Raw genomic sequence first — 25,000 nt, 5'->3', positions numbered from 1 at the left:
CATAGAGATATATAGATTGATATAGAGATTAATATATAGATTGACATATTACAGAAGCCGAAAACGGCCATGGATTTTTATTTTTTTTTTATTCACTGTTATCTCGTGATAACGACGTATTATCTAATTATTTCGATATAACAAAGATCGTTTTTTCGTGATAACGAATTAATTAATAATGTGTTCCTCTTGGTTTCAACCTACAAGAGCTGCCACGAATGGCTTCCGTAGCCACTGGCTGTAGCTTTAGCCTACCGGTAAGTTACACTTTACGTTAGTTTGTTTACTTGACTGGGTTTGTTTAGGGGCAACCTGTTAGAAGATGAGAGGCTGACAAACTCCTATCTATCCTATGGAAGCCATTCATGGCAGCTCTTGTAGGTTGAAATCAAGACGAACACATCTCATCTCATCTCATCTCATCTTCATCCGCTTATCTGGGATCGGGTCGCATAGGTTGCAAGTCCAGCAGAGGACCCCAAACTTCCCTTTCCCTGGCCACATCGGCCAACTTTGACTGGGGGATCCCGAGGCGTTCCCAGGCCAGTGTTGAGATATAATCCCTCCACCTTTCGGCTCAACTCTCTCTTTGTAACAACTGTTTTATAAAGGGATCGCAAAACTGCCCCTGCTGCCACAATTCTCCGGCTCCATTCGACCCTCACTCGTGAACAAAACCCCGAGGTACTTGAACTCCTTCACTTGGGGTAAGGACTCACTCCCTACCCGAAGTAGACAATCCACCGGTTTCCTGCTGAGAACCATGGCCTCCGATTTAGAGGTGCTGATCCTCATTCCAGCCGCTTGACACTCAGCTGCAAACCAATCCAGTGAGTGCTGAAAGTCACAGGCCGATGATGCCATCAGGACCACATCATCTGCAAAAAGCAAAGCTGCAATCCTCAGCCCACCAAACTGCAACCGCTCGATATCCTGTCCATGAAAGTCACAAACAGGATTGGTGACAAAGCGCAGCCCTGGCGGAGGCCAACACCCACTGGAAACGAGTCCGACTTACGACCAAGAATCCAGACACAACTCTTGTAGTGTGAAGCCTCTGTAGTTTGCACACACCCTCTGGTCCCCCTTTTTAAATAGGGGAACCACCACCCCAGTCCGCCACTCCTTCGGCACTGTCCTTGACTTCCACGCAATGTTGAAAAGGAGGCGAAGACGAACACATTATTAATTCGTTATCACGAGAAAACGATCTTTGTTGAATAAAAAAAAGAAAAATCCATGGCCGTTCTCAGCTTCGGTAAGATATAGACGGATATATAGATTGATATAGAGATTGATACATAGATTGATAGAGATTGATACATAGATTGATAGAGATTGATAGAGATTGATATATAGATTGATATATTGATATAGAGATTGATATATAGATTGATAGAGATTGATATATAGATTGATATATTGATATAGAGATTGATATATTGATACAGAGATTGATATATTGATATAGAGATTGATATAGATTGATAGATTGATACAGAGATTGATATATTGATATAGAGATTGATATATAGATTGATATAGAGATTGATATATTGATATAGAGGTTGATATATAGATTGCTATAGAGATTGATATGTAGATTTATATAGAGATTGATATAGAGATTGATATATTGATATGTAGATTGATATAGAGATTGATATAGAGATTGACATATAGATTGATATATAGATTCCTACCTGCTGACTGAGTGTTTGGTCCGAGCGTATTGAGCTGCAATCGCCACGTTGTTGAAAATACAGAAACCGTTGGACTTGTTAGACTGAGCATGATGACCTGGAGGTCTGACAGACAGACAGAGAGACAGACAGACAGAGAGAGAGACAGACAGACAGAGAGACAGAGAAAATTATTGTTGTTATGTTTATGTTGTATTAAAGGTAAAGTTGTGTCCAGATGATCCTCAAGTTATAGAAGTGATCAATTGATCATATTTATACATTATCCATCGATCAGCACTAACACAGTGAGCACAGTAACACTGTGTGTATATATATATATATATATATATATATATATATATTAGTGCTGTCAAACGATTAAAATATTTAATCGCATTAATGTCATAGTTAACTCGCAATTAATCGCACATTTGTATCTATTCTAAATGTCCCTTGATTTCTTTTTGTCCCATTATTTTTTCTAACTGCTCTTATCAACATGTTTTTATTGAAAACAACATTGGCATATACTGTAGTGTTCAATTTCACTCTAACATTCTCACTTGGAGCAAATAATCTCTCACACAATGTAACACTGTCCATCAATAAAAGGGTAAAGGTACTTTGTCCCACAAACAGCCCCTTCAACAGCCCTTTCTAAGGGATGCACATGTAAGCCTATAGTGCAGTTAAACCATGGCTTAATACTTAATTGACGAGGGGGCGGAGAATTCGCATCAGCTGTGTGTTTGGCCATCAAGTGGTATTTCAGACTGGACGTGCTGCGATGATAGCTCAGTTCACAACGACAAAACACACAGATAACTTTGGTCACTTTGGAACCATTTGGCAACTTTTTAAAAGTAAACTTTCCATTCAGAGTATTATTGGCATCCATTTCGGCGTCTCGCGCTCGCCATCCACTCAAAACGTAAAGTCTACTACTCTTAAACAAGTGTGTGCGGCGTGCCTGTTGTTCTGTTTCCGGTCTAGCTAGATCCGGTGTGGTGTTGTAGTTTTTCTAACGTTACTAGTTGTTGCAACAGCATGTGGAAAAAACTACAAAGTGTGCTAGGCCAAAAAGAACGTTAATCTCGCGATAAAAAAATGTACACCGTTAAAATGGGTTTGCGTTAATGCCGTTAATAACGCGTTTAACTGACAGCACTAATATATATACTATATCAGTCTATATACTGTTAGTGCTGATCAGTGAACAGCAGCTAACACAATAAAAGCCTCCATGTGGTTCACCTATTTAAGGCTTTTAATGTGAAATCAGAGCAGCCGGAAGTGATGTCTTCTGATTGGTGGAAATGAACAAAGGTCACAACTGGTCCAGTTAAGCTTCCTGTGGGTGATTCTGGTTTGTACAAGCTGATGAGGAGCACCTGAGTTACCTGATGACAGCAAATCCGTTCTTCAGTTCAGAGGTCAGGACCCGATCGACCAGCTGCAGGACTGACCCCACTGCAGACACACACACCTGGAAGGACTCCTGACACACACACACACACACACAAGTAACACACACAGACACACCCACCCACAGTAACACACACACACACACACACACACACACACACACACACACACACACACAGACACACACACCCACAGTAACACACAGACACACACAGACACACACACACACACACACAGTAACACACAGACAATATAATACACAATTAAACAGTGTGTGTGTGTGTGTGTGTGTGTGTGTCTGTGTGTGTGTGTGTGTCTGTGTGTGTGTGTGTGTGTGTGTGTGTTCTCACAGGATGGATGTAAACAGAGTCGTATTGATCACTCAGTGTGTGTAGTTCACAGTCAGACATCTTTTGAGTGGACTCCATCAGATCCAGATATTGTTTCCTGCAGACAGACGATCAGCTGATCAATCATCAGTAAGTTGTTTGGTCAATATCAGGAAATAGTGAAACATGTTCAAATGCCCAAAGACATTCCAGTTTACTGAACCCAGAACCCTGAACCCTGAACCCAGAACCCTGGTCCCAGAACCCAGAACCCTGAACCCAGAATCCAGAACCCAGGATCCAGATACCAGAACCATGAACCCTGAACCCAGAGCCCAGAATCCTGAACCCAGAACCCAGAAACCTCAACCCAGAACCCTGAATCCAGAGCCCAGAGCCCAGAACCCTGAACCCAGAGCCCAGAACCCAGAACCCTGAATCCAGAACCCAGAACCTTGAACCCAGAGCCCAGAACCCTGAATCCAGAGCCCAGAACCCAGAACCCTGAATCCAGAGCCCAGAACCCAGAACCCAGAATCCAGAACCCAGAGCCCAGAGCCCAGAACCCTGAACCCAGAGCCCAGAACCCTGAATCCAGAACCCAGAGCCCAGAACCCTGAATCCAGAACCCTGAATCCAGAACCCAGAACCCTGAATCCAGAACCCAGATCCCAGATCCCTGAATCCAGAACAGTGTTCCCGTTATTGTGTCCACCCCCGACACATTGAACACTCACGTGTGAAGAAGCAGCAGCTCTTCTTCTGTAGCTTCTCTGGGCTGAAACACAGACAGTGACGTCAGAGCAGCAGCTATCTGTGTTGAACATTAATAAAGTAAACAGCAGACTGTAGGAAAACAAAACAACTGTTGTGAATAATTGATGAAACATTTTCTCCTCAAACAGAAACAGTGATAAATAAAATGGCATTTTTCCCTATGTAGTCTGGTGGAGAGTGACAGTAATATTACAACTGTTTCTGGTTTATATTTTGCTTCTGTCCGGTCCAGTGTGCTTTAGGACTATCTGTTAAAATGCTGTTTTTGTGAATGGAGTCTGGTGGACTGTAGCTGCTGATGACAGACCTCCACTCTGATGCAGTGCGACAGCAGGTCCTGTCTCTCCAGCTCCTCCATGATGAACGTCACTCTGTCCGGACTCTCTGGATGACTGAACAACAACAACAACAACAACAACAACAACAACAACAACAGTCAATAATAATAATAATAATGATCAAACACAGTCAGTCCCAGTGTGTGTTTGTATTGATATATTGATCCACAGACTCACCTGGGCTCCCACAGGTTCTTATGATGAGTGAAGATCTCAGAGTAAACCAGACCTGTTCCACTGGAGGCCGACGATAGATCCTACACACACACACAATACACTGTATTGATCATATTGATCAGTATACATTGTATCTGTATTGATTATTGATCAGTATACACTATCTTTATTGATTATTGATCAGTATACACTATCTGTATTGATTATTGATCAGTATACACTATCTTTATTGATTATTGATCAGTATACACTATCTTTATGGATGATATTGATCAGTACACACTGTATCTGTATGGATGATATTGATCAGTATACACTGTATCTTTATTGATTATTGATCAGTATACACTGTATCTTTATGGATGATATTGATCCTGTATTGACAGTCAGACTGTGGACATATGACGGCCTTTAGCTCGTGTTTCTAGAGTTACGTGTTGTTACGAACACGTTAGGAATTGTTAAAATGTGATATTTCTTAAAGGGAGTTTGGTGCAGGGAGCTTTTAGTTGGATTCAAACTGCTGATATGGATCATTGTTAACGTTTAGTCTCCACTACAGAAACACTAGCTAACTGCTGAAGGCTGATCAGGTTGATTGATGCTTTAATAATGGGAGTATTGATTATTGATCAGGCTGATCAGGATCATTATCACTCCTGGTGATTTATAAATGTTACAATGATCTAAAGGTAAAATGGGTGTTTTTGTCTCTGGAGTTTGGTGCAGATTGATCCATAACACTGTGTGAAGCTGTTTCAGAGAATAATATTGATCTGTCTCACCAGCTTCTTCAGCCTGTCGTTCATCTCCTCCTTTTCCTCTCGGCTCCTCTCCATCCTTCCTCTCCTCTTCGCCTCCTGCAGACGACCTCCTCCTTTCTTCTCCTGCTTTCCTTTATCGTCGCTGCACTGAAAGCACAAACGTTCAAATACAGTGAATCCTCCGCTCGCAAATAATGAACAGAAGAAGGAAGAGGAGAGACGGAGGTCAAACTCTTCTTCTGGTTAATGATTGACAGCAGCTAGTGACCTCAGTCCCTCCTGGTTGAACAACCACAGAAGAAGAATAGATTACTGATAATCTTCTCGAGGCCAACAGCGATAAGATAACTGATCGTATCACATGTTTGTGTTCATACACAGCTGAGATCAACAACAACAACAACAACAGCTCTGCCTCTTCAAATGTTGATTTATTGATCTAAGTTGATCAATAACTTCACAGACTTTAATAATTATTAATATTAACTGATTATTAATCAGCTGTGATTGATCCATTATAATAATATAACTTTATATTATCGAACAATAATTAATCTGATCAGCCTCAATAACATATAACTGTCTGTCTGCTTATTACTGTCTGTCTGCTTATAACTGTCTGTCTGCTTATAACTGTCTGTCTGCTTATAACTGTCTGTCTGCTTATAACTGTCTGTCTGCTTATTACTGTCTGTCTGCTTATTACTGTCTGTCTGCTTATAACTGTCTGTCTGCTTATAACTGTCTGTCTGCTTATTACTGTCTGTCTGCTTATAACTGTCTGTCTGCTTATAACTGTCTGTCTGCTTATAACTGTCTGTCTGCTTATTACTGTCTGTCTGCTTATTACTGTCTGTCTGCTTATAACTGTCTGTCTGCTTATAACTGTCTGTCTGCTTATTACTGTCTGTCTGCTTATAACTGTCTGTCTGCTTATTACTGTCTGTCTGCTTATAACTGTCTGTCTGCTTATTACTGTCTGTCTGCTTATTACTGTCTGTCTGCTTATAACTGTCTGTCTGCTTATAACTGTCTGTCTGCTTATTACTGTCTGTCTGCTTATTACTGTCTGTCTGCTTATTACTGTCTGTAACACATCACATCTCTCCTGTACTAGCTTCTCTGCACTGGCTCCCTGTAAAATGTAGAATAGAATTTAAAATCCTCCTCCTCACCTATAAAGCTCTTCATGGTCAGGCCCCTTCATATCTTAAAGAGCTCATAGTACCCTATTACCCCTCTAGAACACTACGTTCTCTGAATGCTGGGCTACTTGTGGTTCCTATAGTCTCTAAAAGTAGAACAGGAGCCAGAGCCTTCAGTTACCAAGCTCCTCTCCTGTGGAACCAGCTTCCAGTTGTGGTTCGGGAGGCAGACACCCTCACCACATTCAAGAGTAGGCTTAAGACATTCCTCTTTGATAAAGCTTATAGTTAGGGCTGGATCAGGTGAGTCCTGAACCATCCCTTAGTTATGCTGCTATAGGCCTAGAGTGTGTGTGTGTGTGTGTGTGTGTGTGTGTGTGTGTGTGTGTGTGGTTACAGTGTGTGTCTGTGTGTGTGTGTGTGTGTTACAGTGTGTGTGTGTGTGTGGTTACAGTGTGTGTTACAGTGTGTGTGTGTGTGTGTGTTGTACAGTGTGTGTGTGTGTGTGTGTTACAGTGTGTGTGTTACAGTGTGTGTGTGTGTGTGTGTGTGTTACAGTGTGTGTTACAGTGTGTGTGTGTGTGTGTGTGTGTTACAGTGTGTGTGTGTGTGTGTGTGTTACAGTGTGTGTGTGTGTGTGTGTGTGTGTGTGTGTGTTACAGTGTGTGTTACTGTGTGTGTGTGTGTGTGTGTTACAGTGTGTGTGTGTGTGTTACAGTGTGTGTGTGTGTGTGTGTTACAGTGTGTTACAGTGTGGGTACAGTGTGTGTTCGTGGTGTGTGGTGTGCAGTGTGTGTGCAGTGTGTGTACGTGTGTTACAGTGTGTGTGTGTGTGTGTTACAGTGTGTGTGTGTGTGTGTGTGTGTTTACAGTGTGTGTGTGTGTGTGTGTGTGTGTGTGTTACAGTGTGTGTTACAGTGTGTGTGTGTGTTTACAGTGTGTGTTACAGTGTGTGTGTGTGTGTTACAGTGTGTTACAGTGTGTGTGTGTGTGTGTGTGTGTGTGTGTGTGTGTGTGTGTTACAGTGTGTGTTACAGTGTGTTACAGTGTGTGTGTGTGTGTGTGTGTGTGTGTGTGTGTGTGTGTGTGTGTTACAGTGTGTGTGTCCAACCTGAGGAGACAGACGAGGAGATCTTCTGACTGACTTCAGTCCAGATCCTGGAGGTTCTGATCCAGATCCAGACTGCATCTCTGATCCACAGGAACAGACTGTGAGACAACCGATCAGTATTGACTTCATTATTAATCAATCTGCTGCTATTGATTATGTGATGGATCAGTGATTATAATCAGAAACTTAATCAATAGAATTATTATTGATCGATCAAAACAAAAGAATATTAATTCTGACTGTTAAATATGATCAAATACAAACTGATCACGGATCAATATTCACAGGAAACACTCAGATGTCCGTTATTGATATTGATACTGATCAATAAGACCTATAGTGAACATACAGTCAGGTTATTGATATTGATACTGATCAATAAGACCTATAGTGAACATACAGTCAGGTTATTGATATTGATATTGATCAATAAGACCTATAGTGAACATACAGTCAGGTTATTGATATTGATACTGATCAATAAGACCTATAGTGAACATACAGTCAGGTTATTGATATTGATATTGATCAATAAGACCTATACTGAACATACAGTCAGGTTATTGATATTGATACTGATCAATAAGACCTATAGTGAACATACAGTCATGTTATTGATATTGATATTGATCAAGTAGACCTATAGTGAACATACAGTCATGTTATTGATATTGATATTGATCAATAAGACCTATAGTGAACATACAGTCATGTTATTGATATTGATACTGATCAATAAGACCTATAGTGAACATACAGTCAGGTTATTGATATTGATCAATAAGACCTATAGTGAACATACAGTCAGGTTATTGATATTGATATTGATATTGATCAATAAGACCTATAGTGAACATACAGTCAGGTTATTGATATTGATATTGATCAATAAGACCTATAGTGAACATACAGTCAGGTTATTGATATTGATATTGATCAATAAGACCTATAGTGAACATACAGTCAGGTTATTGATATTGATCAATAAGACCTATACTGAACATACAGTCAGGTTATTGATATTGATATTGATCAATAAGACCTATAGTGAACATACAGTCAGGTTATTGATATTGATATTGATCAATAAGACCTATAGTGAACATACAGTCAGGTTATTGATATTGATACTGATCAATAAGACCTATAGTGAACATACAGTCATGTTATTGATATTGATATTGATCAATAAGACCTATAGTGAACATACAGTCATGTTATTGATATTGATATTGATCAATAAGACCTATAGTGAACATACAGTCATGTTATTGATATTGATATTGATCAAGTAGACCTATAGTGAACATACAGTCATGTTATTGATATTGATATTGATCAATAAGACCTATAGTGAACATACAGTCAGGTTATTGATATTGATACTGATCAATAAGACCTATAGTGAACATACAGTCAGGTTATTGATATTGATGATCAATAAGACCTATACTGAACATACAGTCAGGTTATTGATATTGATATTGATCAATAAGACCTATAGTGAACATACAGTCAGGTTATTGATATTGATATTGATCAATAAGACCTATAGTGAACATACAGTCAGGTTATTGATATTGATATTGATCAATAAGACCTATAGTGAACATACAAGGTTTTTAAATTTAAATTTGATCAATAAGAGCTATAGTGAACATACAGTCAGGTTATTGATATTGATCAATAAGACCTATAGTGAACATACAGTCAGGTTATTGATATTGATACTGATCAATAAGACCTATAGTGAACATACAGTCAGGTTATTGATATTGATATTGATCAATAAGACCTATAGTGAACATACAGTCAGGTTATTGATATTGATATTGATCAATAAGAGCTATAGTGAACATACAGTCAGGTTATTGATATTGATATTGATCAATAAGAGCTATAGTGATCAGTGAAGTTGCTCCATTATTCATTAGAAACAACAGACCGGGACCCGGAGCGGCCTCGGGCAGTGTCTGCTATCGATCTAAAATCGATATGAAACAGATAGAATCGATCACTTACTGCAGCTTTGTGTTCGTTCTTCTTCTGTTTTTCTCTCTGAGCGCCAACGAGCCGCTGTCGCACACTGCTGACGTCACTGAGCAGGACGTCGGCGCGACCCGAATGACGTCACCCTGCGCCTCCCTCCAGCTGTTCTGTATTAAATATAAATTCTATCCATATATAAATATAAATAATAAATATAAACATAAAATAATAATAAATATAAATATAAATATAAAATAATAATAAATAATAAATATAAATATAAAATAATAATAAATAATAAATATAATTATAAAATAATAATAAATAATAAATATAAATATAAACATAAAATAATAATAAATATAAAATAATAATAAATATAAATATAAATATAAAATAATAATAAATAATAAATATAAATATAAAATAATAATAAATAATAAATATAAATATAAACATAAAATAATAATAAATAATAAATATAAATATAAACATAAAATAATAAATATAAATATAAAATAATAATAAATATAAATATAAATATAAAATAATAATAAACAATAAATATAAACAAATAAATAAATTCATTTTGTAAGTACTGATGACATCATGTTATTGTCCACAAACGTCTTTCGATAAAGTTTAAAAAAGTTAGTATTTTGCCTGTTATTGTATAAAATAGTTTAAATAAAGTCTATAAAAGATATTTATTTCAGAATTACACAAATAAATAAATAAAACATGAAAACAAATTCTCTTAATCACAACAGAAAACGAAATGAACTATAAGATGTGTATCTCTAAATTATGATGATTATATTTACAGTATTTTTGTTGTTATCAACTCTCGTTTGATTTGTGGCGGATCTCATTTGTAGACATATATTTACATATTTATATCCAGTAAAATGTCTTGAAGATAAGAGAAACATTAATATTATTGTTTTTATCTGGTGCATTATTAATTAGTCTGAAATATCCAGCGGACCATTTCCATTAATATCTGATGTCAACATGGTTTAAATGAGACAAACAACGTTATTTTTATTACTTGTTAATAATCGGTTTATCATCTCTGCAGAATATCAGAACAGAAACACAGAAACTGTAAATGTTTAATGAAAGTTTGTACATGAACAAAAATATCAAATATCAAAACAATAAACAACAATAACAACAACATCAGGATAAAAACAGACATATGAAAGTTTTAGCTGCATGTAGAGTTCTTAGGAATAAATAATCAGATGAATAAATACAGAAGAAATATACATTTTATAAATGTCATTATTATTATCAGCTCATTTAAACACAACGAAGTGATGTGATTGGCTGTCAGACTGTTGAGTTATTTGTTCCATGAGATGAATGCGTGACTTTGGGATTATTAAAGTACTTTATTATTATTTATCTGTCTACCTATCTGAAACAATGTGCTCTTATTGTGAAAGGATCTGATGATATACATATAATAATTATGTTATGAAACATTTATTCATCATATAAATATCACATCTGTATGTATTCATGTGATTATTTATTTCACCATTTCTTATTGATTCATATAAAATATTAAAAACTGTAGTGTTCAGTCTCTGGCTGCTGGAATTATGGGTAGTGTAGTCCTTGAGGAATAAAACAGTATAAACGGTATAAAAACAGAAAGCTGATTATGTGATTATTAATGAGAATATAAACATTATATTCACCAAAGGACAAAAAAAACAGGAGGTGTTAAATATTATAATGAACTCTTCATAAGCCCCGCCCCCTTTCGCTATGTGCTCCAATCACAGTTGAGCAAGCCTCAGTTAACCTTCTCCTGTCCTGTACTTACAAATACATTTTGAAGACGGTTAAAAGATAAAAGAGACAAATATATATTTACATCTTAAGATAGCTAATGGTTAGCAAAATGCTAGCTAACAAATATACATTAATCACTGCTAGCTAGTTAGCTAGCATTTTGCTACAAATAAAAACATTAGCTATCTAGTTATCTGAAATGACTGATGTAGATTAGCTAACTGGTTGGCTAGTGTTCTGCAAACATTAGCTATTAGATGCAACTAGCTAGCTAACGATTGATGTAACTGTGGTTGGAGCACAGAGCCAAAAGGGGCGGGGCTTAGGAAGAGCCGTCTCATTATTGCCAGTTATTTATTTCAGAATCACGTCTTTATCTATGACCTCACTGTGACGTAATGTACTTCCTGTAGCGTGCTGCCTCTGCTTCCCACAATGCATTCTGTTGTTCTGAATATTCACAAACACATTTAAAATAGAAATATGTGCTTTTAATGAATCTTTCTATCTGTCTATGTTTTTCTCTACACCTGTCTACCTGTCTACCTGTCCTTGGCAGAGCGCAGGTCGGTTGTAATTGGGTCGTGTTGGATGGTCTGGTGCAGCATCAGAGCCAATAAACCGGCTCGATTCGTCATCGCCGTCCTCAGATTCCTTTCCTGCTCGAACAGCTCGTCCAGCTTATACCACTGACAGACAGACAGACAGACAGACAGACAGACAGAGGGTTATGCGCTACAGTCCTCAGTAGGATGTTAACGGCGTCTGGTGTTAATAAAGTTTGGTTACCACTCGGACTCTCTCCAAGTCGACCTCAGCGCGGCGTAGTTTCTCCCAGCAGTAATGTTTGTTACACTTCCTCTTAGAGACACGACAAAACTCTCCTGTCGGCTCAAACACGTCTTTAACCAGAGGACAACCGCACACCTCGTCTGCTGGGACCTGACAGACAGAGAGACAGACAGTATTTATAAAGCCAACAGTTCTCAGGTTATGCTAGCATGCTAACAGACGAGCTTCTGCTAATGTTAGCTCATCAGTTTCTCTAATCCTTTTGGCCCAACCTTTGGATCTCTGGAGTGTTCAGGACACAGAACCTGCAGTCGCTTACAGTACGTCTTACTCTGAGGGTTATACACATCACAGAACAACCGGGTCGCCCTGAAACACAGACAGACAGGCATATGAGAAACAGACAGGTCTAACTCTGACAGCATACAACTCTTGAAAAGAGACACAGACCGACAGACAGGTGTTCTTACCCCTCTATACGTGTTGGGTACATGGAACCAAATGATGTCTGACTCTCATACTGTAGAACACAGAGAGACATAATCAGTGTGAATCAGTGTGTGAGATGGTTCAGGACTCACCTGATCCAGCCCTAACTATAAGCTTTATCAAAGAGGAATGTCTTAAGCCTACTCTTGAAGGTGGAGAGGGTGTCTGCCTCCCGAACCACAACTGGAAGCTGGTTCCACAGGAGAGGAGCTTGGTAACTGAAGGCTCTGGCTCCTGTTCTACTTTTAGAGACTATAGGAACCACAAGTAGCCCAGCATTCAGAGAACGTAGTGTTCTAGAGGGGTAATAGGGTACTATGAGCTCTTTAAGATATGAAGGGGCCTGACCATGAAGAGCTTTATAGGTGAGGAGGAGGATTTTAAATTCTATTCTACATTTTACAGGGAGCCAATGCAGAGAAGCTAGTACAGGAGAGATGTGATCTCTTTTTCTAGTTCCTGTCAGTACTCGTGCTGCAGCGTTCTGAATTAATTGGAGCGTTTTAATGGACTTATTGGGGCAACCTGATAATAAAGAGTTGCAGTAATCCAGCCTTGAAGTAACAAATGCATGGATTAGTTTTTCTGCATCTGTCTGTGATAGTATGTGTCTAATTTTTGTAATATTACGTAAATGAAAGAAGGCAGTCCTAGAGGTCTGCTTTATGTGGGAGTTAAATGACAAATCCTGATCAAAGATAACTCCAAGATTCCTGACAGTGGTGCTAGAGGCCAAGTTAATGCCATCTAGAGTAACTATATCTTTAGACAGTGAGTCTCTAAGGTTTTTGGGGCCAAGTACAACAGTTTAGTTTTTTTCTGAGTTTAAGATCCAAAAATTGCAGCTCATCCAGGCTTTTATGTCCTTTAGATAATTGATTAATTTCACCGGGCTTGATTGACAGGTATAACTGGGTATCATCTGCATGCATGGAGAGACTGGTCTTGGCATACCTCAGACCATTAGTGTGCCCATCGCAAGACCCCCTGCAGTTCACATTTCAGCCCCATGTGGGAGTTGATGATGCAATCATCTGCCTGTTGCAGAAGGCCTATTCCTCCCTGGACAGACCTAAAACCTCAGTCCGCATCATGTTCTTCGACTTCTCCAGCGCCTTCAACACCATCCAGCCCAGACTGCTGAAGGCCAAACGGGTCAATGACTATCTGGCCCCCCAGGGAACTGTACTGTCTCCCTTCCTCTTCACCACCTACACTGCAGGCTTTAAGTACTGCACTGAGTCGTGTCATCTGCAGAAATACTCTGATGACACAGCTATTGTGGGGTGTCTGGAGGGCAGAGGGGAGGCTGAGTACAGGGACCTGGTTGATTGCTTTGTGAAGTGGTGTGGGGAGAACCACCTGCAGCTGAACGTGGCAAAGACAAAGGAGATGGTGGTGGACTTCAGGAGGAACAAGCCCCTGCCCTCTCCTGTCAGCATCGGTGGGACCGATGTGGATATGGTGTCAGTGTATAAGTACTTGGGTGTCACAGTGGACAACAAACTGGACTGGTCCACAAATACAGAGGCCAGCTACCGTCACCAGGCGGCTGTGGCTCAGAGGCAGAGCGGGTCGTTCCTTAATCGGAAGGTTGTGGGTTCGATCCCCGGTCGAAGTATCTTTGAGCAAGATACTGAACCCCAAATTGCTCCCGATGCCGTGCATTGGTGTGTGAGTGTGTATGAATGAGTTAGTTTCTGTTTGATGGACTTTGCCATCACTGTGTGAAAGGGTGAATGTGGCAAGTAGTGTAAAAGCGCTTTGAGTGGTCGGAAGACTAGAAAGGCGCTATACAAGTACAGGTCCATTTACCATCTACAAGAAGGGCCTGAGCCGGCTTTACTTCCCCAGGATGTTGCAGATGTTTTATCAGTCTGTTGTGGCGAGCACCATCTTCTTTGCTGCCGTGTCCTGGGGTGCGGGCATCAAGGCAAAGGAAACCAACAGACTGAACAAACATCATCAAAAAGGCTGAATCTGTTGTTGGCTTGAAGCTTGTCACCCTGGAGGAGGTGGTGGAGGAGAGGATGCTGGCAAAACTGCTCGCAATCATGGACAATCCCTCCCACCCCCTCCACACAACACTGGACAAGCTAAAGAGCAGCTTCAGGAACAGACTCATTCAACCACGCTGCTCTAAGGAACGATACAGAAAATCGTTCCTCCCCACTGCAATAAGACTTTCTTTTTTTTAAAAGTATTTTTTTTGGCCTTTATTGCATTTATTTGATAGGACAGCTGAAGACAGACAGGAAAGGGGGGCAGAGAAAGAGAGGGGATGCCAAGCAGCAAAGGGCCACAGGTTGGATTCGAACCCGGGCCGCTGCAGCAAGGACTGAGCCTCAGGACTGAGCTAACCGGGCACCCGCAATAAGACTTTCTAATAATAATTGTCTCTCAGCTGCTATAACATTATAATTTCCCTTCGGGGATAAATAATGTATTTCTATCAATCTATCTATCTAACAGTGAAACAGTGAAGTTAACGTGTACAAACTGAGAACGATCTGATAAGTATGACTTAAACCAGCTTAGTGCGGTTCCTTTAATGCCAATTTGATGCTCAAGTCTCTGTAAAAGAATATTATGGTCAATGGTGTCAAATGCAGCACTAAGATCTAATAATACAAGTACAGAGACAAGTCCATTGTCAGAAGCAGTCAGAAGGTCATTATTAACTTTAACCAGAGCTGTCTCTGTGCTGTGATGAACTCTAAATCCTGACTGAAAATCCTCAAATAAACTATTGTTATGTAGAAAGTCACACAACTCTTTGGCGACTACCTTCTCCAGAATCTTAGAGAGGAAGGGGAGGTTAGAAATCGGTCTATAGTTGGCTAAAACCCCTGGGTCAAGAGTGGGCTTTTTAAGAAGGGGTTTAATTACAGCTACTTTAAAGGACTGTGGTACATATCCTGATAATAAAGAAAGATTAATCATATCCAGTAAAGAAGTGCAATTAAGGGTATGACTTCTTTAAGCAGCCTAGTTGGGATGGGGTCTAACAGACAGGTTGATGGCTTCGATGTGGAAATTACTGAAGTTAGTTGATGCAGCTCGATATTAGAAATAAATAAATATATATCTGATTTACAGCAAACGTCTGTATTCTGACAGACGGTGCTGATTTTAACAAACAATAAATTATCTAGCGGTACAAAGCTAACAATAGCTTTGTACTAGCCAATAGTGATGCGATATAGATGTGATATGTTTGTCAGTTATTCTCACTGTTGGCCGATGCCCAGGATAACTGACCTTAGCGTAGCATCTCTCCATGTGTCTCAGCGCCACCTTCGGGTTGATGGGATGACTGCAGGAAACACAGAAGATCTGAAGGTCTGTGTCATCTCCATCACCTTCAGTCACCTGGAGAGACAGACAGACAGAGACAGGTCAGAGAAACCAGATGGACAAACTTAAAGCTACCCGTCCCTCTGTCCCTCTGTCTCCTACCTCCTCGTGGTGATGGACCTGCTGCTGTTTAGCATTGGCGATGATGCCTTCAAGCTCGTGGAAACGTTTCTCCATCAGTGTGAGACGGAGCCTCGCCGCCTGCTGCTCCTTCCTGATTCGCTCCAGCTGTCTCCGCCCCATCTCCTCTGCAACGCACGGACTCTGCTGCCACTGCTGGATCCTCTGAGGGAGGATCTCGTAGATCCGACTGACGGTCGGAGACAGACAGACAGACAGACAGACAGACAGACAGAGAGACAGTGAGACAGTGAGACAGTGAGACAGTGAAACAGTGAGACACATCAGCAGTCCAGCGGAGACGTTGTTATTATCATCGATTGTATTGTAAATGCGATCTGACTGACTTTGCGGCGAGCTTCATGCCGCAATCCTCGGAGCAGTATTTGGAGTTGACCCTCGCCGGTTGGACGCATCCTGGACCCTGACACTGTCTCAGAGCTCCGCCAACATCCTTGGCCCCGCCCTCTCCTCCTCGCTCGCTGTGCCGCACGCGCTCCCTGTGGCGCTGCTTTGCTTTGTGACGACGAGGTTTTACCTCCTCCTTCGGAGCAGAGACGGACTTCTACAGGGGAGGACAGGTGTGTCAGTGACATCATCAGTGACATCATCAGTGACATCATCAGTGCACTGGTTCAAACCGTCCTCACCTTCTTCTCCGTCTTCTTCTCTCGTCTCTTGACGTGTTTCACCTTCACAGCCTTCTTCCTCAGAGAGTCCGACTGAGCGTCCTCATCCTCACTGTGCCACACCTGCAACAGGAAGACACATCACACCACAGGAAGTGCCTGTTCTGACAGCTGATTGGTCAGAAAAACACACACATACTGACCAGATCTCTGTATCCCGCAGCTTTGTACTGCTCATACAGCTCTAGCTCACTCTCACTGAACGCCCCCTCATCCTCCTCATCTTCCTCCTCCTCCTCCGTCTGATGCCCCGGCCCTCTCCTCGGGAGGCCCCGCCCCCTGCCTCCACTCCGACTCATCTCCTCGTCTTTGACACGAAGCATCTTCTGCTCAGAGATCCAGTAGTACACAGTCAGAGATCAGTAATACAAAGTTAGAGATCAATAATACACAGTCAGATGTCAGTAATACACAGTCAGAGATCAGTAATATAAAGTCAGAGATCAGTAATACACAGTCAGAGGTCAGTAATATACAGTCAGAGATCAGTAACATAAAGTCAGAGATCAGTAATACACAGTCAGAGGTCAGTAATATAAAGTCAGAGATCAGTAATACACAGTCAGAGATCAGTAATACGCAGTCAGAGGTCAGTAATACGCAGTCAGACATCAGTAATGCAAAGTCAGAGATCAGTAATACATGAAGTTTTATAACTAGGTTCGGGAACAAAGACCATGCCCTGCAATCATCTCATTTCCGCTCAAACTTACTTAAGCTTATCCGAATACAGGAACCACTGGGGCTCTCTACAAGAGATACGAAGAGACAGCTCCCCAACTCAGTGTCTCACAACCCACTCGGTTCCCTCTTACATTGCACCGAACCCCTCCATCCATTCATCGATCTGCCAACCGACCTTCATTCCTCATCCCTCGACCCTACCCTCATCCCTCATGCCTCATCCCTCGACCCTACCCTCATCCTTCATCCCTCATCCCTCGATCCCTACCCTTGATCCCTCATCCCTTCATCCCTCATCCCCCTCACCTCATCCCTCAGTATACCACATCTGTTCATATTCGTTCATTATGTGCAATAAACCTTTCATATTTTATACATTTGATGGCGTGGTCGTTGTTACCGAAGCTTTCAGAGGTCAGTAATACAAAGTCAGAGGTCAGTAATACAAAGTCAGAGGCCAGTAATAGAAAGTCAGAGATCAGTAATACAAAGTCAGAGGTCAGTAATACAAAGTCAGAGATCAGTTATACAAAGTCAGAGGTAAGTAATACAAAGTCAGAGATCAGTAATACGCAGTCAGAGATCAGTAATATAAAGTCAGAGGTCAGTAATACGCAGTCAGAGATCAGTAATGCAAAGTCAGAGATCAGTAATACATGAAGTTTTATCACTAGGTTTGGGAACAAAGACCACGCCCTGCAATCATCTCATTTCCGCTCAAACTTACTTAAGCTTATCCAAATACAGGAACCACTGGGGCTCTCTACAAGAGATACGAAGAGACAGCTCCCCCACTCAGTGTCTCACAACCCACTCGGTCCCCTCTTACATTGCGCCAAACCCCTCCATCCATTCATCGATCTGCCAACCGACCTTCATTCCTCGACCTTCATTCCTCGACACTACATTCATCCTTCATCCCTGATCCCTTGATCCCTACCCTTGATCCCTCATCCCTTCATCCCTCATTCCCCTCACCTCATCCCTCAGTAGACCACATCTGTTCACATTCGTTCATTATGTGCAATAAACCTTTCATATTTTATACATTTGATGGCGTGGTCGTTGTTAGTGAAGCTTTCAGAGGTCAGTATTACAAAGTCAGAGATCAGTAATACAAAGTCAGAGGTCAGTAATACACAGTCAGAGATCAGTTATACAAAGTCAGAGGTCAGTAATACACAGTCAGAGATCAGTAATACTCAGTCAGAGATCAGTAATACGCAGCCAAAGATCAGTAATACAAAGTCAGAGATCAGTAATGCAAAGTAAGAGGTCAGTAATACAAAGTCAGAGATCAGTAATGCAAAGTCAGAGGTCAGTAATACAAAGTCAGAGATCAGTAATACACATTCAGAGGTCAGTAATACAAAATCAGAGATCAGTAATACGCAGTCAAAGGTCAGTAATACAAAGTCAGAGATCAGTAATACAAAGTCAGAGGTCAGTAATACTCAGTCAGAGGTCAGTAATACACAGTCAGAGGTCAGTAATATGCAGTCAGATGTCAGTAATATGAAGTCAGAGGTCAGTAATATGCAGTCAGATGTCAGTAATACGCAGTCAGAGGTCAGTAATACACAGTGAGAGGTCAGTAATACGCAGTCACAGGTCAGTAGGACTCACCCGGGCTCGGACCTCACACTGCCTCAGTCGACACTTCTGTCGGATTTTGTTTGGACCTCCAAACTTCTTCATGTCTTTACAGAAGTCGCATTGAGCGCAGTCCTCCGTCCTCAGACAGGCGTCACACTCTCCACACATCCGGGCTGAACGCTTGATCTAAAACACAGATATAATGTATCATAACAATATTATACACAGTATTATAACAATATTATACACAGTATTATAACAATATTATACACAGTATTATAACAATATTATTTGCAGTATTATAACAATATCATACACAGTATTATAACAATATCATACGCAGTATTATAACAATATTATACGCAGTACTATAACAATACTATACACAGTATTATACGCAGTATTATAACAATATCATACGCAGTATTATACGCAGTATTATAACAATATTATACGCAGTATTATAACAATATTATACACAGTATTATACGCATTATAACCATATTATACAAAGTATTATAAAAATATTATACGCAGTACTATAGCAATATTATAGACAGTATTATAACAATATTATACGCAGTGTTATAACAATATTATACACAGTATTAAAACAATATTACAAGCAGCATTATACACAGTATTATAACAATATTACAAGCAGTATTATACGCAGTATTATAACAATAATATACGCAGTATTATACCAATATTATACACTGTATTATAACAATATCATAACAATATTATACGCAGTATCATAACAATATTATACGCAGTATTATAACAATATTATACGCAGTATTATACGCAGTATTATAACGATATTATACGCAGTATTATAACAATATTATACACAGTATTATAACAATATTATTAAACAATATTATACGCAGCATTATAACAATATCAATAAACAATATTATACGCAGTATTATAACAATATTATACGCAGTATTATAACAATATTATACGCAGTATTATAACAATATTATATGCAGTATTATAACAATATTATAAATTATAACAATATTATACAGTATTATAATATAAACAATATTATTTGCAGTATTATAACAATATTATACGCAGCATTATAACAATATCATACACAGTATTATAACAATATCATACGCAGTATTATAACAATATTATACACAGTATTATAACAATATTATACACAGTATTATAACAATATTATTTGCAGTATTATAACAATATTATACGCAGCATTATAACAATATCATACACAGTATTATAACAATATCATACGCAGTATTATAACAATATTATACGCAGTACTATAACAATACTATACACAGTATTATACGCAGTATTATAACAATATTATTTGCAGTATTATAACAATATTATACGCAGTACTATAACAATACTATACACAGTATTATACGCAGTACAATAACAAAATTATACGCAGTATTATAACAATATCATACGCAGTATTATACGCAGTATTATAACAATATTATACACAGTATTATACGCATTATAACAATATTATACAAAGTATTATAAAAATATTATACGCAGTACTATAGCAATATTATAGACTGTATTATAACAATATTATACGCAGTGTTATAACAATATTATACACAGTATTAAAACAATATTACAAGCAGCATTATACACAGTATTATAACAATATTACAAGCAGTATTATACGCAGTATTATAACAATATTATACGCAGTATTATAACAATATTATACGCAGTATCATAACAATATTATACGCAGTATTATAACAATATTATACGCAGTATTATAACAATATTATACGTAGTATCATAACAATATTATATGTAGTATCATAACAATATTATACGCAGTATTATAACAATATTATACGTAGTATCATAACAATATTATACGCAGTATTATAACAATATTATACGTAGTATCATAACAATATTATACGCAGTATTATAACAATATTATATGCAGTATCATAACAATATGATAACAATATTATATGCAGTACTATACCCAGTACTATAACAATACTATACGCAGTATCATAAAAATATTATAATGATATTATACGCAGTATCATAACAATATTATATGCAGTACTATACCCAGTACTATAACAATACTATACGCAGTATTATAACAATATTATAACAATATTATACGCAGTATTATAACAATATTATATGCAGTATTATAACAATATTATACGCAGTATTATAACAATATTATAACAATATTATACGCAATATTATACGCAATATTATAACAATATTATACGCAATATTATACGCAGTATTATAACAATATTATACGCAGTATTATAACAATATTATACACAGTATTATAACAATATTATAACAATATTATACGCAATATTATACGCAGTATTATTACAATATTATACGCAGTATTATAACAATATTATAACAATATTATACGCAGTATTATAACAATATTATATGCAGTATTATAACAATATTATACGCAGTATTATAACAATATTATAACAATATTATACGCAATATTATAACAATATTATACGCAATATTATACGCAGTATTATAACAATATTATACGCAGTATTATAACAATATTATACACAGTATTATAACAATATTATAACAATATTATACGCAATATTATACGCAGTATTATACGCAGTATTATAACAATATTATACGCAATATTATACGCAGTATTATAACAATATTATACGCAATATTATAAAAATATTATACGCAGTATTATAACAATATTATACGCAGTATTATACGCAGTATTATAAAAATATTATACGCAGTATTATACGCAGTATCATAACAATATGATAAAAATATTATACGCAATATTATAACAATATTATACGCAATATTATACGCAGTATTATAACAATATTATAACAATATTATACGCAATATTATAACAAATATTATACGCAGTATTATAACAATATTATAACAATATTATACGCAGTATTATACGCAGTATTATAAAAATATTATACGCAGTATTATACGCAGTATCATAACAATATGATAACAATATTATACGCAATATTATAACAATATTATACGCAGTATTATACGCAGTATTATAACAATATTATAACAATATTATACGCAGTATTATAACAATATTATACGCAGTATTATAACAATATTATAACAATATTATACGCAGTATTATAACAATATCATAACAATATGATAACAATATTATACGCAATATTATAACAATATTATACGCAATATTATACGCAGTATTATAACAATATTATAACAATATTATACGCAGTATTATAACAATATTATACGCAGTATTATAACAATATTATAACAATATTATAACAATATTATAACAATATTATACGCAGTATTATAACAATATTATACGGAGTATTATAACAATATTATACGGAGTATTATAACAATATTATAACAATATTATAACAATATTATACGCAGTATTATACGCAGTATCATAACAATATGATAACAATATTATACGCAATATTATAACAATATTATACGCAGTATTATACGCAGTATTATAACAATATTATACGCAGTATTATGACAATATTATACGCAATATTATAACAATATTATACGCAGTATTATACGCAGTATTATAACAATATTATAATATTATAACAATATTATACGCAGTATTATAACAATATTATAAGCAATATTATATGCAATATTATAACAATATTATAACAATATTATACGCAGTATTATAACAATATTATAACAATATTATACACAATATTATAACAATATTATACACAGTATTATAACAATATTATAACAATATTATACACAGTATTATAACAATATTATACGCAGTATTATACGCAGCGCAGTATTATAAGGAGTACTGGTTACCTGTGAGCCCCGCCTCCTGTCAATCTTGGGCTGGGGGGTGGACCTTCCATCTCCGTCAAGTTTGTCCTCCCTCTCTTGTTCCGACTCTTTCTCCTCCTTCTCCTTGGTCTTCTTCGGACGGTATTTAATCTCCAGAGATGGATCTCTGTCTGCAAAGAACACAACACACAGCTAACAGCTAACAGCTAACACACAGCTAACAGCTAACAGCTAACACACAGCTAACAGCTAACAGCTAACACACAGCTAACAACTAACAGACAGCTAACAGCTAACACACAGCTAACAGTTAACACACAGCTGACAGCTAACAGACAGCTAACAGCTAACAGCTGACAGCTAACAGACAGCTAACAGACAGCAACTAGCTAACAGCTAACAGCTAACAGCTGACAGCTGACAGCTAACAGACAGCTAACAGCTAACAGCTGACAGCTAACAGCTAACACAAAGCTAACAGCTAACAGACAGCTAACAGCTAACAGCTGACAGCTAACAGCTAACAGACAGCTAACAGCTGACAGCTAACAGACAGCTAACAGCTAACAGACTGCTAACAGCTGACAGCTGACAGCTAACAGCTAACAGCTGACAGCTAACAGACAGCTAACAGCTAACAGCTAACACAAAGCTAACAGCTAACAGACAGCTAACAGCTAACAGCTGACAGCTAACAGACAGCTAACAGCTAACAGCTAACACAAAGCTAACAGCTAACAGCTAACACAAAGCTAACAGCTAACAGACAGCTAACAGACAGCTAACAGACAGCTAACAGCTAACAGACAGCTAACAGACAGCTAACAGCTAACAGCTAACAGACAGCTAACAGCTAACAGACAGCTAACAGACAGCTGACAGACAGCTAACAGACAGCTAACAGACAGCTAACAGACAGCTGACAGACAGCTAACAGCTAACAGACAGCTAACAGACAGCTGACAGCTAACAGACAGCTAACAGCTAACAGCTAACAGACAGCTAACAGACAGCTAACAGCTAACAGACTGCTAACAGCTAACAGACAGCTAACAGACAGCTGACAGCTAACAGACAGCTAACAGCTAACCCACAGCTAACAGACAGCTAACAGCTAACAGACAGCTAACAGCTAACAGACAGCTAACAGCTAACAGCTAACAGACAGCTAACAGCTAACAGACAGCTAACAGCTAACAGACAGCTGACAGACAGCTAACAGACAGCTAACAGCTAACAGACAGCTAACAGCTAACAGCTAACAGACAGCTAACAGCTAACAGACAGCTAACAGCTAACAGACAGCTAACAGACAGCTAACAGCTAACAGACAGCTAACAGCTAACAGCTAACAGACAGCTAACAGCTAACAGACAGCTAACAGCTAACAGACAGCTAACAGCTAACAGACAGCTGACAGACAGCTAACAGACAGCTAAACGCTAACAGCTAACAGCTAACAGCTAACAGCTAACAGCTAACAGCTGACAGCTAACAGCTGACACAGTGTCTTTATGTCGGAGCTCACTGACCTCTGCAGGACGGACAGTACCACACTCTGATGGCTTTAGCTGCTTTTTCTGAAACTCCGATACAGTTCCCATGAAACCACTCAGTGCAGCTGTCGCACCCTCTGGCAGACAGGCAGGCAGACAGACGGGCAGACAGACAGGCAGAGAGGCAGACGGACAGATGTTAACAGCTGTATAGATGAACTGTGTTATTAATGAGCAGATGTTTGATTGTTGTTACATCATGAAGCAGTTGATGTCTGGTCTCCTGCAGACACAGTAAACGGGACCTTTGGGCGTTTCCATGGCAACCTGTCCTCCTCCTCGTCCTCCTCCTCGTCCTCCTCCTGCC

The 25,000-nt window shown here is 38.4% G+C and overlaps 2 protein-coding genes across 5 annotated transcripts in view; both read right to left on the bottom strand.

The window, feature by feature from the left end:
* Positions 1–9,878, bottom strand: part of hdac6 (histone deacetylase 6) — an 18,960-nt gene extending 9,082 nt beyond the window's left edge. For 2 of the 3 annotated variants that reach the window (XM_051426677.1, XM_051426679.1), the window contains exons 1-9: positions 9,774–9,878; positions 7,752–7,849; positions 5,517–5,642; positions 4,732–4,811; positions 4,524–4,608; positions 4,177–4,217; positions 3,461–3,557; positions 3,086–3,183; positions 1,704–1,808 (exon numbers count right to left, since the gene is read on the bottom strand). In XM_051426677.1, the coding sequence (XP_051282637.1) occupies positions 1,704–1,808; positions 3,086–3,183; positions 3,461–3,557; positions 4,177–4,217; positions 4,524–4,608; positions 4,732–4,811; positions 5,517–5,642; positions 7,752–7,829 (710 nt within the window). In that variant the 5' untranslated portion in view covers positions 7,830–7,849; positions 9,774–9,878. The remainder of the gene's footprint in view (positions 1–1,703; positions 1,809–3,085; positions 3,184–3,460; positions 3,558–4,176; positions 4,218–4,523; positions 4,609–4,731; positions 4,812–5,516; positions 5,643–7,751; positions 7,850–9,773) is intronic. The other variant, XM_051426678.1, reaches the window with a different exon arrangement.
* Positions 9,879–10,841: 963 nt separating this feature from the next.
* The window catches only part of cxxc1a (CXXC finger protein 1a), a 15,549-nt gene continuing 1,390 nt past the window's right edge, over positions 10,842–25,000 (bottom strand). The window contains exons 2-14 of one of the 2 annotated variants that reach the window (XM_051426691.1): positions 24,890–25,000; positions 24,670–24,770; positions 23,159–23,307; positions 19,304–19,459; positions 17,137–17,319; positions 16,955–17,056; positions 16,652–16,869; positions 16,287–16,494; positions 16,089–16,199; positions 12,809–12,858; positions 12,611–12,707; positions 12,336–12,488; positions 10,842–12,235 (exon numbers count right to left, since the gene is read on the bottom strand). The exon at positions 24,890–25,000 is cut by the window's right edge and continues 47 nt beyond it. In XM_051426691.1, coding sequence (XP_051282651.1) covers positions 12,089–12,235; positions 12,336–12,488; positions 12,611–12,707; positions 12,809–12,858; positions 16,089–16,199; positions 16,287–16,494; positions 16,652–16,869; positions 16,955–17,056; positions 17,137–17,319; positions 19,304–19,459; positions 23,159–23,307; positions 24,670–24,770; positions 24,890–25,000 — 1,786 coding nt within the window. In that variant the 3' untranslated portion in view covers positions 10,842–12,088. The remainder of the gene's footprint in view (positions 12,236–12,335; positions 12,489–12,610; positions 12,708–12,808; positions 12,859–16,088; positions 16,200–16,286; positions 16,495–16,651; positions 16,870–16,954; positions 17,057–17,136; positions 17,320–19,303; positions 19,460–23,158; positions 23,308–24,669; positions 24,771–24,889) is intronic. The other variant, XM_051426692.1, reaches the window with a different exon arrangement.

Source organism: Dicentrarchus labrax, unplaced genomic scaffold (assembly GCF_905237075.1).
Source record: "Dicentrarchus labrax unplaced genomic scaffold, dlabrax2021, whole genome shotgun sequence".
Classification (NCBI taxonomy): Eukaryota; Metazoa; Chordata; class Actinopteri; family Moronidae; genus Dicentrarchus; species Dicentrarchus labrax.
Note: the sequence above shows the minus strand (reverse complement) of the source record. Positions and strands in the feature narration are given on the sequence as shown.